The sequence below is a fragment of the Odocoileus virginianus genome, chromosome 11 (assembly GCF_023699985.2).
Source record: "Odocoileus virginianus isolate 20LAN1187 ecotype Illinois chromosome 11, Ovbor_1.2, whole genome shotgun sequence".
Taxonomy (NCBI): Eukaryota; Metazoa; Chordata; class Mammalia; order Artiodactyla; family Cervidae; genus Odocoileus; species Odocoileus virginianus.
Window position 1 is genome coordinate 48369863 of NC_069684.1, and position 15872 is coordinate 48385734.

The following is a 15872-nucleotide window of genomic DNA, read 5'->3' on the forward strand; positions in this document are numbered from 1 at the left end:
GAGAAGAAATGGCAACCCACTCCAGTATTCCTGCCTAGAGAATCCCCACGGACAGAGGAGCCTGGTGGGCTACAGTCCACAGCGTCACACACAACTGAAGCAACTTTAGCACACAGGCACCACACGATGAACTAAAGCATACTTTCTTCACCAAGTTAGCAGATTAACAAATTTAAGAAACAAAGCCAAAGATGAATTCCAGTTATCCAGCAAACCCTGGCAGTTAACCAAACACATTATTTTATAAATTATGAATAAAACTAGGCATTTTGACTAAGAAATAGACATTAGTACAAAAATCTTATTTAAGAGACCACAAGGCCTAAGTAATTTAAGCTAATGCATTAATTAATGCATTCCCATCCAGCACATAAAATCTCATAGAGAATGACCACTTGCTAGCAATGTTCTAGAGCTGTCTTTAACTTCGGGAATGTCCTGGACACACTTGAGTCTGATGAAAGCCAAGAACTGTATCTCTAGAAAAATAAACATAAAAATTTTGCATAGTTTCAAGGTTAACAACAGACCATCTGAATCCAACCAACAGGTCCTGGATTAAGAATATTTTCTTTAAAACAAATTCAAATGTGAAACTGAGATTGGATTAGATGCATAAGGGTCCTATTATTCTGACATTGTATGATTTTGGTAATATGTGAATTACTTGATAAAACTTTAAAGGATACAACAGAATGCTTGCTTGCTTCAGTAATGTTGTCTAGTAGGTATATGTCAAGTAACGCCTATTAAAAAAAAATTCAGTGCATTTTACATATTCATTCATTTATGCTCCCTGTTTTCCCAAGCCCATGCCAGGTATGAAAAAATCCAATTAAGCATTCCTCCCTCTCCCAGCCCAACTTTTGAGACTAAATGATATCATGTTATTGTAAACCTACATGTAGACTAGTAGGAGGATATTTTCCTGTGCCTCCTTCATCCCGTTTCCACAACTTCTCTACTCGATCTCCTAACTGAGAAATCATTCCATCAATCATCAAGCAATCAGGGTTCCACTTCCCTCTGCAATAAGGGCAACATTAAGGATACTGAGCATTAGTGCATATTATTATTACCAGAACAACCAGCACCAAACTCTTAAAAGTAACAATCTCAACTATCAAAGGCAGAAGAACTTTGAGGACAGGATCCCATCATGAGAAATCTGGACATCAAATAAAGTTAGTCAGATAAACCCTGAAGAAGCCTCAAGTTTGGTTATTAGCCAAGTTGGTTAAGTGAAGGTCAGGTTCCAGGGGAGAAAGTGGACTAGTCAGCAAAATGCTGTTTACTTTTTACCATCTTGAGCAAATTACCAAAGAGCATGACATCTCAGTATAGAGAAAGTAATACTGTAGTTCAAAGTCAAAAAAGTTTTACTTTCAGTTTTATCACCTGGACTAGTTTTTAAACCTCATTAATTCCCTCCTAATACATATTATTATATATTATTGAGCACACACAGGTGATAAGCAGATACTGATCTTGTCTGTTTCCTCATCTAATATTAATAACAACAGTAGCAGTTACTACTTATTGGATGAATTTTCTTGAATAAGGCATTGAAAGAAGTGCCTTGCATATATTTTATTTCATCTTTTTATTTACTTTATATCGAGTTTATAATTTGTGACAAATAGGATTAGAAAGTTTATCCAAACTGCTCAAGGTCATACACTTAGGAAATAACAAATCTAGAAATTTTAAATACACCTTATACATTTCCCAAGTCCATGCTCACTATCCTAGATTAGTTATTAGTTATTCTAATCCAATCCTAGATTAGATTTTGGATCCTCTAACTATGCGTAACTTTGTACAGGTTTCCAAGTGATTCTGACAACAAACCTGAAATCAAGGTTTGTGAATAATTGCTCTAAATGTTATAATCCACTCTACAATTCTGTCATTCCAACTTGAGGAAGAAGGCTATTTATAACTCCAAGGTAGAATCAAGGCTGTAAAACATTACTCTTTTTTCTTTTATTACTTTTATATCTTTATTTCAAAGGACCCAACTACATATGTATTTAAGGGGAAGGGGGAGTTTATACTTAAAGAAAAGAGAGATAAAGGCAATAAAAGAAAAAAATGGATGAAGTGCTGAAATGCAAATGTTAATGGAAAGAACGTAAAATAACTAACATGACATATTTTCGGCTTTAGTAACAGTTGCTTCAAGTTTTCTTCTGAATAAGAATTCTCAGGAAAAAATGTATACTTATAGAATCTCCTCCAATAAATCAATCATGTGGTTAACAGATTTAGAAATAATAAATAGCTATATTCAAATTCCAAAATAAAGATGTAAACAGTAGGTCACGCTGGTGACAAATTCATATACTTTACTGAGAATGCCACCCATTTAATCTTTTTTTTTAATAACATAATGAATTCTATTCTGAGAAAGCTTTGATTTCTTATACAGGTAACTTCTAAAATGGTTTTTGAAGGTTCTGGATGTACTATACCTTGATGAACGCTCACACTTCTGTCGACGACTGGTGTAGTAATTCTGAATTACGGGGTAGTTGTAGCATAACCTTGACAACTGCACAGCATCATCTAGATGTTTTATAAGAGTTGGAAGAAAAGCTAGTAATATTTCCAAAACACTCCCCATAAACTTAAGGTTACATAATTGATATTTTACTACAATTTAATAATGTTCTTTAAATTGTAGGCTTCTTAAAGTAATAAAAGAACACTGCACACCCCTTTATTAACAGATGCATAAATGAGAAAACTGAGTGTCTCAAGAAAGTCTTGTAACAACAGGATGCCAGCTAAAGACCCTAGAAAAACTATTATAGAAAATTATTTTACTCCCTTAGGCACAAATTATAATCTAAAAGTAAGCAAATTCACTATTTGTTCAAATAAAAAATCTAAGAGAATTATGAAAGAATAAGATCAACAGTAATTATGCACAGTGGCAGAAACACTTCTAAGTCTGTGAATCCTGGAAATAAAAGAAGTTAGAGGCTTTTGTCCTACACAAATGTAGTAAAAGTCAAATTCTCTAATTCCTGGTATTAGCATGAATTTTTAGATAAAATGGGGTAAGTAATTGATGACAAAAAGTATTGGTTAATAACTATATTAAAAGAACCTTGAAGAGAAAAAGATGGGAAAATTAGATTTTAAACTCATACTTCTATGGATCTAAATTATAGCGGGTGATATCACTGAACCCATCTTCAGAAGCCATGTTTTGCCAAATATTCTTTTTTTCAACCCAATAAACATGCACACAACATCTGTATATCAGGCATGGGGTGAAGCACTGAAGGTACTAAGAGAAAACAAGAAAAGAAGGTAAGAATAAAAGAAAACCCAAGAGAGGTGGTAGAAGAAAGGAAACCCCAACAATAGAACAACAAAATTATAAAGATTTAAGAATGTTACCATTAATATATATAGATTAAGGAAATATTTTACCTAAGCCCTCTGGTAAAAGCCCAGAATGAGAGAACCAAAGAACCACTTGTGCATATTGACAGATGAGCTGGGTAACCATATACTTATTGCTTAAATCTGTAAGACCTGTAAAGAGTTGAAATCAGTTGTTTAGTTTTCAATTTATCAACCACAAATGAAAAATCAAGGCACTCTACAGTTTTCAAAAACAGTAATTACTTGGTGATTTTAAACAATATGCATGTATTTTTAAACAAATTTAGCTTGAACAAATAATCTCCAAAATAAACCAACTCACTGACTAAAATAGACATTTTAAGTAAATATGCTTCCATATTAGCTATGCTCCCATTTAGCTAATTTCAATAATCAGATTTATACATTAAAACAAGCTAGTACAATATCATTAATACAGGCTGTTCAAACCAGGCCTTTATATGGAACTAGCTATTTTGTTTCAATGGAAAACCAGAGGAGAAAAATGATGAAGCCCAACTCTATGCACAAAAAGTTAAATATAATTTAAAAATCTGAAGTTCTACCACTAACACACTGCCTTAACAATCCTTAAATCCCCAATTTCCCAACCTTATTTAATCATGGACTCATGGTTCATCTAATAACATTCGTAGCTTTTCATTTGAAAAAAAAAAAAAAAAAAGTCTAGCATTTGAGAAATAATGGCCTCTTTGCCCAATAATCCATCTAATGCATAGGAAATATATTCTGTCCCAAGCTAAGAAGCAAAAGTCAATGAAATATTCATTTACATAAGACAAGGAGCACACCTCTCTCAGTGATGTCGTGGGCCTCAGTTGCAAAACAGCTTAAGACTGTACTAAGATTGCTAAGAAGTAAATGGCACTGCTGGAGAGACTGTATAGTTTGTGGATCAATGAAACGACATGAACCATCAAATAACGGTGTACCTTTCAAGAATAAAAGACAAGATTAGTTTTGACACACTAAATCTTGACTTAATTAAAATAATAAATGCTAAGTATCTCAAATTTCTTTAATCATAGAATTACTCTACATTATGAGATTTAAAAAGACAAGCTTCAAATGACAAATATCCTCAAGGAATATAGAAAGGACAGCTACAAATTCTACTTTTAAAAAATGCAGAATGAGGTGAGCACAGACAAAAGTGATATAGATTCAACTTCAGATTCACTAGAAATCAGTACTATGTTGCTGTGTGATCATTATTTTATAAGAACTCTTTCTTCCACCTCCAGTCTTTAGAAAAGTGAGACACTAAAATTAATATTAACTGCATGCTTGCTATAATATATTGTAGACTTGGCTGTCCTCTCATTTCAAGCTTAAGGTTGAGTTCACAAATGCATTTTTGTGCATTTTATATCAAAAGACATAATTCTGAAACTTGTTACTGTGAATATGCCTAACATGTTGCCAATTTAAACAATCTGTTGCAAAATCTTGATCAAAAAAATAATTTTGTCACTCTAATATAAAATGAAATAGTTTCTTTCTGGGACTTCTTCAGAGTTTGCAACTTCAAAATAATTAAAAATTTATTGTTATGTACTCAAGACATAAACCAAAGTTAGTTTTTTATATAATACTTACATAGTCTGTCAAATTCCTCTTTTGTGAGAATCACTTTATTCCATGTCCATTCAAGAACAAAGCGTAAATTAGCAGCAGAATTTGGTTGTTCTTATTTGTAAATATGGAAGGGAAAAATGAAGAATGGTTACTAATTACAAAAAAAAAAAATTAGAAACTTTTCAGTGAAGAAACCTGACAAAAACCACCCTAACCAAGTGAGCAACGTTAACATCAATATTGGTGGAGACAAACGGCTGCATCTGTGCTCAGGGCATCACATTAGGGAGAGTGTCAATTGACGTGATGCTGCTATGAAAAATGTAAACTCTAAATCTAATCATGAGGAAATATCAACAAATACAACCTGAGAGGCAGGCTACAAAATAATAGGCCCATATTCTTTAAAAATGTCAATTTCTTCAAAGACAAATGCTTAAGAAGAATTACACAATATTACGAGCGAGTAAAACAACATGAAAACTAAATACAAAATATATTCTGGATGGGATTCTGAATTCCCTCTCCCTAAAAATGTTACAAAGGACATTAGTGGGGCAATTAATGATATTCCAATAGAATCTGTAGATTAGATAATAGCATGTATCAATATTAATTTTCCTGATTTTTCTAACTCCAAAGTGTTTTGTTAAGTGAATATCCTTGTTCTTAGAAGGAAACATATTGAAATACTTTGAATAAAGAAGCACGATGCCTTCAACTTTATTCTGATCAAATGGTCAAAAGAAAAACAGTGCATGTGTGTGAAGTGTTTTTATTAAGAGTAATACACACAACTTGAATCCCCAGAGAACTTTTGAGTGATAAAGAGTCAACCCTAAGAGGTTACATACTGTCGGATTCCATTTATGAACACTTTTGAAATGACAAAATTATAGAAATAGACAATTGCATGTAATCCACAATCATCTCAAAATAAAGTTAACTTAACCCTCCCAACAGTAAATTGACAATTTTAAAACTACAAAGTATTTTTTAATTGTTAAAAATCATAATCTTACCTTCTGTTATCCATCTTTTGATACACCCTGTCAAAAGTCCCAGAGAACTTGTCTGGATTGCTGCTGACAATATAGCCTCTAACTGTTCTTCCTAAACCATGTTTAAAAAAAAAAAAAAAAAAGAAAGGACATGTGATCAGAGACAGAGGTATCATGTTCCAGTCCACAAGACAAAATTTTAAAGGATTAAAAATCATTATGATTCCCCAGGATGGCTATACACAAATAAACGACAAGCACTGGTGATGGTGTTGAAAATCCTCGTACACTGTTAGTGGGAATGTTACAGTGAGACAGCCGCTTTGGAAAACAGCCTGGTAGTTTCTCAAAATCTTAAATATAAAGTTATCATATGACCTAGCAGTTTCACACTTAGGTATGCACCCAAGAGAACTGAAAAACAAACACCCACACAAAAACTGTATACGAAGCATTATTTCTAACAGCCAAAAAATGAAAACAACCAAAATGCCCTGAAACTGAAGAATGGATACATAAAATGTGGTATATCATACAGTGGAATATTACACAGCCATAAAATGGGATGAAGTTCTGATATGTGCTGTAACATGGATAAATCTTGAAAACATTGTTCTAAGTCAAAGAAGTTAGTCACAAAAGGCCATATAATATTTGAGTCTATTTATATAAAATGTCAGTGGCAACCCATTCCAATATTCTTGCCTGGAGAATCCCATGGACAGAAGAGCCTGGCAGGCTACAGTCCATGGGGTTACAAAGAGTCAGACACAACTGGAGCGACTAACATGCACACACAAACAACTGAAGTGACTGACACACACACAATATGTCTAGAGCAAATAAATCCACAAAGACAGAGTAGATTAGTGGTCACCAAAGACTGGAAGAAAGGAGAAAAAGGAATTGACTGGTATGGGGTTTGGAGGGAGGTGATAAAAATATTCTGAAATTGAATGTTGTGACACTTGCACAACTCTATCCACTGAACTGAATTATAGGAATTAAATCTCAACAAAGGTGTTTTATTACACTTTATGTACAATTTATTTTATACTTTAAGAATCTATGAATTTCATTCATTACAACAAAGATATTTTTAAAAAGGAATCACAGGAATAAATAGATGAGTTAAATAGATAAGGAATAAAGAGAACTAAAATATGATAAAGATACCCCAAAACTACAGCATGATTCTAAATGGAGATTCAATAGAACAATTTACATTAAAATCAAGGACAAAACAAGGATGTCTGGTAGTACCATTATTTTTCTATAATTTGTAGAGATTCCACCAAATGGCATGAGAAAATAAAGTAATAAACTGACGGGAGGGGTGCAGAAAGCCTATATTTGCTGATGACTGCATGCCTTGAAAATCTAAGAGATTTTAATCTAGCCAAGTATTAATAGCATCAAATGAATATACAAAAATCAACTCCATTTCTGGATGAATATGGGGAAAATGGTCTACTCATAAAAAATACTATAAAACATTTAGGGATAAAAATAGAAACTCACTAGAAAATAACCATTAACTCTTACAACAGATGTAAAAATAAACCCTAAATAAATGGAAAGATACAAATGCCAACTCTCCCCCAAATTAACATGTGAATATAATAAAATTCTCAAAAGAATTCCAACAGGAATACTGGATAAAACCATCTTATAATTAATAAAAAGAGTAAGTGCCTATGAATTTCCAAAAATTACAGATTAAAAAACCAGGCTGCATTTCCAAATATCAAAGCAATATATTAAAATGGTATAGAAATAGGTAACTAGATTTATGAGATAAGATAAAAGCCCGGAAATAGAACCCAGTTGATACGGACATATAATATCAGATAAAGGCAATATTTCAGTAGCATGAGAAAAAAATATTTTGGGTCCTGTTTCACAAATGATATAACACAGCTAGACTAATAATCTGGGGAAAAAATAACTGAACCTTTATTTTATTAAAGAAACATTCAGGTGTTAAATGTTAAATTTTAAGCCAGAGTCAGAGCTATAAAATGCATTTGACTATAAAAATATTATTTTGAATGTGGTAAGAGATATCATGAAACAGTGAAGAGTAAGCAAAAGGGGTACTATCTGTAAGGTTTATGACAGGATAAATATCTACATATTTTATAAAGAATTTCCATAAACAACCCAATTAGAGAAAAAGTAAAGCCTATCAATGTGTAATTAACAGAACCCTGAAAACAAATAAATGTATATATGCTATCATTTTTTTATTGTATATGGCAGGATAAAGAGATACAGGAAAGTACACATGTCAGAAAGCCCACATACCATACGTATAACTAACAACCAATTACCAACTAGACACTGCGGAAGCTGGTCCAAGTCTAGACGGAGAGTATTTCCCAGAAGCCCTGCCTCCTGCTACCCAATCCAAAGACACTGCCACTCACTCCTCCCACCCTCCATGGCAACCACTCTAACATTTTGCAGGAATCTCTTCCTCGCCTCTTTTGTTTCACCTCTACGTAGCCATTACTAAAACAATTCAGCTCAATTTGGTCTATTTTAGGAAGTTTTTAAAAAGATACATGAAAAAAGTCAACAAAATGCCAATATTTGCATGCCTCCACATACTTCAATTTTCCAAATTGAAATTATTCATGTTTTACCCATGCAAGTGGAAAGAAACCAAGAATTGGATCATCAGATTCAAAATAATCACAAAAAGATATTAAATGTTATTTGGCTAACATGGCTGAATGGTTGAATTACAGCTAATTTTTTTTCATTTTTTCTTATTTAAAAAAACTTATTTATTTATATTTGGCTATGGGGTTCTTCATTGCTGCGTGGGTTTTTCTCTAATTGCCACGAGTGGGAGCTGCTCTAGTTGCGGTACTTGGGCTTCTCATTGCAGTGGCTTCTCTTGTTGCAGAGCATGGGCTCTAGGGTGCACAGACAGGAAACATTTGGGGGTGGGGGGAGATTACAGAAAGTTCTAAAAAAACAAAACTTGAATTTGTGTGTGCCAGCAACTACTGACAAGCATGTATGTTGTATTAAGTACTTTAGAGATGATTTAAAGTACATAGGTGGGTGTGAACAGGTTATATGCAAATACCACACCTTATTATATAAGTTAATTGAGCATCCTTCAATTTTGGTATCTATGGGCGTCCAGGAACCAATCCCTCATGGGTAGAGGGTTAACTGAATATGACTACATGGTCAATATTTGCTCAGTACAGTAATACAAAAGGGAGGAGGGGAGAAAGGAAAAAAAAATCCTGATAATAGATTGACTATTTCTCTTATTTTCATGACATTAGGTATTAAATTCCAGCTGCAGGTGTAAATCGTCAGCAGCAATATTCACAATTCATCTGATATTTAAAAGGTTCCTTCCCTAACAATTCATTACGCTACATTCAGAAATTATTTAAATAACTTATTTCAAACATTATTTGAGGGGAAAGAGTTATTAAAACATTTTCTCTTTCTCAAGGAAAAACAACCTGGGATTTGTTTACTTCCAGCAAATACCAAGTTAAAATGTGAACTATAAGTTGTCATCAGACAACACTGTTTAAAACTGTCTCCTGACTGGTAAAATGTATTGTGACTCTAAAAACTGTGTGGATTTTATAATATTTTTATTTATGCATCTATTGGGAAATTAAGCCTGGCTTCCGGTGACTAAGTCTGACTCTTTTAACTGTCTTGTGTTTTGCAGAAACCTGGAATCTTCACTAATAGGCTTTCATAAGAGCAGTTTTTATAAAGCAGTGGTTCTCAAACCATCAGAAATCACATCAAGGGCTTATTAAAACAACTATGACCTCTACTCATGACATGTCTGGTGCATCCATGATGTGTCCTAGCCTATAGTTCAGTTCAGTCTCGCTCAGTCGTGTCCAGCTCTTTGTGACCCCAGGGACTCAGCACACCAGGCTTCCCTGTCCATCACCACCTCCCAGTGTTTACGCAAACTCATATCTGTTGAGTTGGTGATGTCATCCAACCATCTCATCCTCTGTCGTCCCCTTCTCCTCCCACCTTCAACCCTTCCCAGCATCAGGGTCTTTTTAAATGACTCAGTTCTTCCCATCAGGTGGCCAAAGTATTGGAGCTTCAGCTTCAGCATCAGTCCTTCTAATAAATATTCAGGACTGATTTCCTTTAGGATTGACTGGGTGGATCTCCTTGCAGTACAAGAGACTCTCAAGAGTCCTTTTCAGTACTACAGTTCAAAAGCATCAATTCTTCGGTGCTCAGCTTTTGTTGTAGTCCAACTCTCACATTCAAACATGACTACTGGAAAAACCATAGCTCTGACTAGATGGACCTTTGTCAGTAAAATAACATCCTTGCTTTTTAAATGCTGTCTAGGATGGTCATAGCTTTTCTTCCAAGGAGCAAGAGTCTTTTAAATTCATGGCTGCAGTCACCATCTGCAGTGATTTTGGAGCCCAAGAAAATAAAGGCTCACTGTTTTCATTGTTTCCCTATCTATCTGCTATATAGTGATGAGACCAGATGCCATGATCTTTGTTTTCTGAATGCTGAGTTTTAAGTCAGCTTTTTTTCACTAGTCTACAGACCTGGTGTACCTATGGGATCCTGGAGGTATGAATTTTAAGCCAAATCCAAGAACCATGGCTACCGACATGCAACGGTGGCATTACATTACTTAACTTACTTTTTAAGAAATTATGTAATAGATTTTTGTTGTGATAGAAAGCTAATGACATGATCCAAAAGAAACAAGAGTTAAAAATCTCTCACCTGACTTAAACTGGAAGGTTGAATATCAATAAGTCTTGGTGAGAGAAGGCCAGCCACAAGACATCGATTATAGCCATCAGGAATGACTTCATTGAGAGATGGCCCTGATTTCTTTAAAAAAGTCAAAGTCTATAACAGATTGATTAATAAGATATCAGTCAATAATCAATTCAAGCAATCAAATTTAAGAATAACTAATAAACCCATTACCCTACTTTACACTTAACAACATGAAGAAAACTAAAAGGCAGTGACTGAAAACTGTGGAAGACCGCATTTCTGCACTTCTTGCAAGGAAGAGAGGTAACCAGTGTCTGTCAGTCACAGATGCTACTCCTGATAATGGTATTTTAAATTGCTTATATAGAAGGTAACCCTGTTATCTTCTATAAAGCTGACAGACTTGGTAACAGATCTTAACAAACTTAATACACACAAAAGAAAAATCTTGAAGTTTATTCTTCTTGGTCTAATGTGAAAGAGATCTGATATGAAGTATAAATATGACATTCATCCATATCTAGCTGATTATCACTTTAAGGATATGCCACTTCATGTTTTCCTGGAAAAGTATTTTCAATATAGAGTCTTCACCCACCCTGAGCTGGTCACTGTGCTACTGTGCTAGGTACCTTTTTTGCATTACTTCCTTTACCCATAAGCTTTTTAAGAAGGAAGAGAATTAAGAGGGTGGATTAAAGTAAGGTACTGACTGACTTTTGCTTGGGGTTCAGGAGCTAACATCCATATAAAGCTGCTATAAACACCCTAATACCTCTTCCTAGAAGGTTGACGTCAGTAATTGATGCTACTAGCTGTTATATCACATACCCAGCAGAAGTTAACTTTTAAGATCAAAGAGTAGTTTATATAAATAACACTAAAGTTTATAAATAACACTAAAGTTTAAATCCATGATCTGACTTCAGCTCAAGAAGAAACACTCTGTCCAAATTGTTATTTCTGACTCACCTCCTTCTGAAAGCCAGTACATGTTACATGAACAACTCCTGAGTTTAACAAACAAGTGGCATCTGGAAAAAAAAAGAAAAAAGACTTAAAAAATCCACTTACATGTTATATTTGGGATGGTATTAGTACAACAAAATTTATTCTAAGAACAGATTACTAGGCAAGGCATGGTATTACTACATACAATAAATTTTAAAATAATTTGTCCATGTATTTCGATCCTAACAAGACACCAAACCTTATCACAACTTCACTTAATATGAAACAGCTAATGTTTTACAGCAAATTCAAATGCTGGTAATTTTTCTATAAAACATATAATCATTAAATTTCTTGTGTACATATATCAAGTTAACGTCATAACTTATCCATATATGTTAACTAATAATAATGAGAGATGAACGATAATACACTACACACAGCACAAATATACATACTCTTACATGTTATTTTTCTCAAAAAGTAATGTTAAATAAATACGTACCAAAATTATAAGTACTTGGGTTAAAAAACTGCTCAGGAGGTGGATATGAAGGAGGAACTCCTCGACTTAAACTTCTCTCATGTACTAATATATCCAAGATGTAATGTGGAGAAGTCCTACTTACAACAGCATCCAGTGACCACAATGCAAAATAAGAGCAATTATGCAGATATTCTCCTGATCTAAAAGAAATTTTATACAATGATTAAGTCAATAAACTACTACACATAAAAATTCCTATAAATATAAATACATACATATATAGACAGAGATAGAGAAATCATACCTTAATGAATCTGGCATTTGCGCATGGTACCAACGATTTATGTCGAAAAGCCCCAAATATACAGAAGGCTTTCCCTGTCCATATATATTCACCTGCCAGGTAAAGACTGAAACACTGGTGTCAGGAGACAGAGCTGAAAGAAGAGATAATTTTTAGAAACAGAATAAATAATATCAAAATAAATACAACAAATACAATTAGGAAGATTTTCCCATAAATTAAGAGGTTTAACTCATATCTGATTTGTTAAAACACATTTCTATCATTTATTCTGTAACAAGAGATTCATTCACTTCTGCCTTGACTGTTTTTCTATTTCAAGACCTTATTAAAATGTATTCATCAGAAAAAGAGTAACTTTGGCTTGGCTTCAGTTAAGTTTGGCAACTTCAAGATGCTGTAAGGAGAAATCATAGAAAATGATTTGAATGAAAGTTCTCCCACAAATAAATGATTGTGAATACAAGAGACTATGTGTGTGTGTGTGTGCGCACACACGTGTGCAAGCTCAGTCATGTCTGACTCTTGCAACCCTGTGGACTGTAGCCGGCCAGGTTCCTCTGTCCATGGGATTTCCCAGGCAAGAATACTGGGGTGAATTGCCATTTCCTCCTCCAGGGGATCGTCCTGACCCAGGAATTGAACCCACATCTCCTGTTCTGGCAGGAGGATTCTTTTTTTTTTTTTTTTTTACATTTTATTTATTTATTTTTTTTTTTTTCCTTCCATTTATTTTTATTTGTTGGAGGCTAATTACTTTACAACATTGCAGTGGTTTTTGTCATACATTGAAATGAATTAGCCATGGATTTACATGTATTTCCCATCCCGGTCCCCCCTCCCACCTCCCTCTCCACCCCATCCCTCTGGGTCTTCCCAGTGCACCAGGCCTGAGCACTTGTCTCATGCATCCAACCTGGGCTGGTGATCTGTTTCACCCTAGATATACATGTTTCGATGCTGTTCTCTTGAAACATCCCACCCTCACCTTCTCCCACAGAGTCCATAAGTCTGTTCTATACATCTGAGTCTCTTTTTCTTTTTTTGCATATAAGGTTATTGTTACCATCTTTCTAAATTCCATATATATGTGTTAGTATACTGTAATGGTCTTTATCTTTCTGGCTTACTTCACTCTGTATAATGGGTTCCAGTTTCATCCATCTCATTAGAACTGATTCAAATGAATTCTTTTTAATGGCTGAGTAATATTCCATGGTGTATATGTAACATAGCTTCCTCATCCATTCGTCTGCTGATGGGCATCTAGGTTGCTTCCATGACCTGGCTATTATAAACAGTGCTGCGATGAACACTGGGGTGCACGTGTCTCTTTCAGATCTGGTTTCCTCAGTGTGTATGCCTAGAAGTGGTATTGCTGGGTCATATGGCAGATCTATTTCCAGCTTTTTAAGGAATCTCCACACTGTTTTCCATAGTGGCTGTACTAATTTGCATTCCCACCAATAGTGTAAGAGGGTTCCCTTTTCTCCACACCCTCTCCAGCATTTATTGCTTGTAGACTTTTGGATAGCAGCCATCCTGACTGGCGTGTAATGGTACCTCATTGTGGTTTTGATTTGCATTTCTCTGATAATGAGTGATGTTGAGCATCTTTTCATGTGTTTTTTTGCCATCCGTATGTCTCCCTTGGAGAAATGTCTGTTTAGTTCTTTGGCCCATTTTTTGATTGGGTCATTTATTTTTCTGGAATTGAGCTGCAGGAGTTGCTTGTATATTTTTGAGATTAATCCTTTGTCTGTTGCTTCATTTGCTATTATTTTCTCCCAATCTGAGGGCTGTCTTTTCACCTTGCTTATAGTTTCCTTTGTTGTGCAAAAGCTTTTAAGTTTCATTAGGTCCCATTTGTTTATTTTTGCTTTTGTTTCTAAAATTCTGGGATGTGGGTCATAGAGGATCCTGCTGTGATTTATGTCGGAGAGTGTTTTGCCTATGTTCTCCTCTAGTAGTTTTATAGTTTCTGGTCTTACATTTAGATCTTTAATCCATTTTGAGTTTATTTTTGTGTATGGTGTTAGAAAGTGTTCTAGTTTCATTCTTTTACAGGTGGTTGACCAGTTTTCCCAGCACCACTTGTTAAAGAGGTTGTCTTTTTTCCATTGTATATCCTTGCCTCCTTTGTCGAAGATAAGGTGACCATAGGTTCGTGGATTTATCTCTGGGCTTTCTATTCTGTTCCATTGATCTATATTTCTGTCTTTGTGCCAGTACCATACTGTCTTGATGACTGTGGCTTTGTAGTATAGTCTGAAGTCAGGCAGGTTGATTCCTCCAGTTCCATTCTTCTTTCTCAAGGTTACTTTGGCTATTCGAGGTTTTTTGTATTTCCATACAAACTGTGAAATTATTTGTTCTAGTTCTGTGAAAAATACCTTTGGTAGTTTGATAGGGATTGCACTGAATCTATAGATTGCTTTGGGTAGAATAGCCATTTTGACAATATTGATTCTTCCAATCCATGAACACGGTATATTCCTCCATCTGTTTGTGTCCTCTTTGATTTCTTTCTTTATAGTTTTCTATGTATAGGTCTTTTGTTTCTTTAGGTAGATATACTCCTAAGTATTTTATTCTTTTTGTTGCAATGGTGAATGGTATCGATTCCTTAATTTCTCTTTCTGTTTTCTCATTGATAGTGTATAGGAATGCAAGAGATTTCTGTGTGTTAATTTTATATCCTGCAACTTTACTGTATTCATTGATTAGCTCTAGTAATTTTCTGGTGGAGTCTTTAGGGTTTTCTATGTAGAGGATCATGTCATCTGCAAACAGAGAGAGTTTCACTTCTTCTTTTCCTATCTGGATTCCTTTTACTTCTTCTTCTGCCCTGATTGCTGTGGCCAACACTTCCAAAACTATGTTGAATAGTAGTGGTGAGAGTGGGCACCCTTGTCTTGTTCCTGATTTCAGGGGAAATGCTTTCAATTTTTCACCATTGAGGGTGATGCTTGCTGTGGGTTTGTTGTATATAGCTTTTATTATGTTGAGGTATGTTCCTTCTATTCCTGGCAGGAGGATTCTTTACCTCTGAGTCACCTGGGAAGCCCAGAGAATTAATACTTAAAATGGATGCCTTTGCGCTTTAGGGCTTAATTCTGTAGAAGAATTCTAGCTGAGAAGGACTGATCCAGCTATATGCTAAGGCAGGTGGTGGTAGGGGAGAGAGACAGGTACCCAAATGGTATGTGGAATGGAAAGATAGGAGCAAAGATGAGAGACCAATAGAAAGGAAAGTAAAAATCCAAGACATAACTAATAGGAAATATAAAAAAAATATGAGTGGGGAGTAAGAGACTGAGTTCCATAAATTCTGTTTTGATATGTTTAGTTGGATATGAAAAATGGG

The 15872-nt window shown here is 34.7% G+C and overlaps 1 protein-coding gene across 9 annotated transcripts in view; it reads right to left on the minus strand.

Annotated features, from left to right (window-relative positions):
• The window catches only part of AHCTF1 (AT-hook containing transcription factor 1), an 86091-nt gene that overhangs the window by 38813 nt on the left and 31406 nt on the right, over nt 1-15872 (minus strand). For all 9 annotated transcript variants that reach the window (XM_070474413.1, XM_070474412.1, XM_070474414.1 and 6 more), the window contains 11 exons: nt 12506-12638; nt 12220-12401; nt 11736-11797; nt 10764-10892; nt 6021-6111; nt 5020-5109; nt 4212-4352; nt 3445-3549; nt 2475-2568; nt 903-1026; nt 690-746 (listed from right to left, as the gene is read on the minus strand). In XM_070474413.1, the coding sequence (XP_070330514.1) occupies nt 690-746; nt 903-1026; nt 2475-2568; nt 3445-3549; nt 4212-4352; nt 5020-5109; nt 6021-6111; nt 10764-10892; nt 11736-11797; nt 12220-12401; nt 12506-12638 (1208 nt within the window). The remainder of the gene's footprint in view (nt 1-689; nt 747-902; nt 1027-2474; nt 2569-3444; nt 3550-4211; nt 4353-5019; nt 5110-6020; nt 6112-10763; nt 10893-11735; nt 11798-12219; nt 12402-12505; nt 12639-15872) is intronic.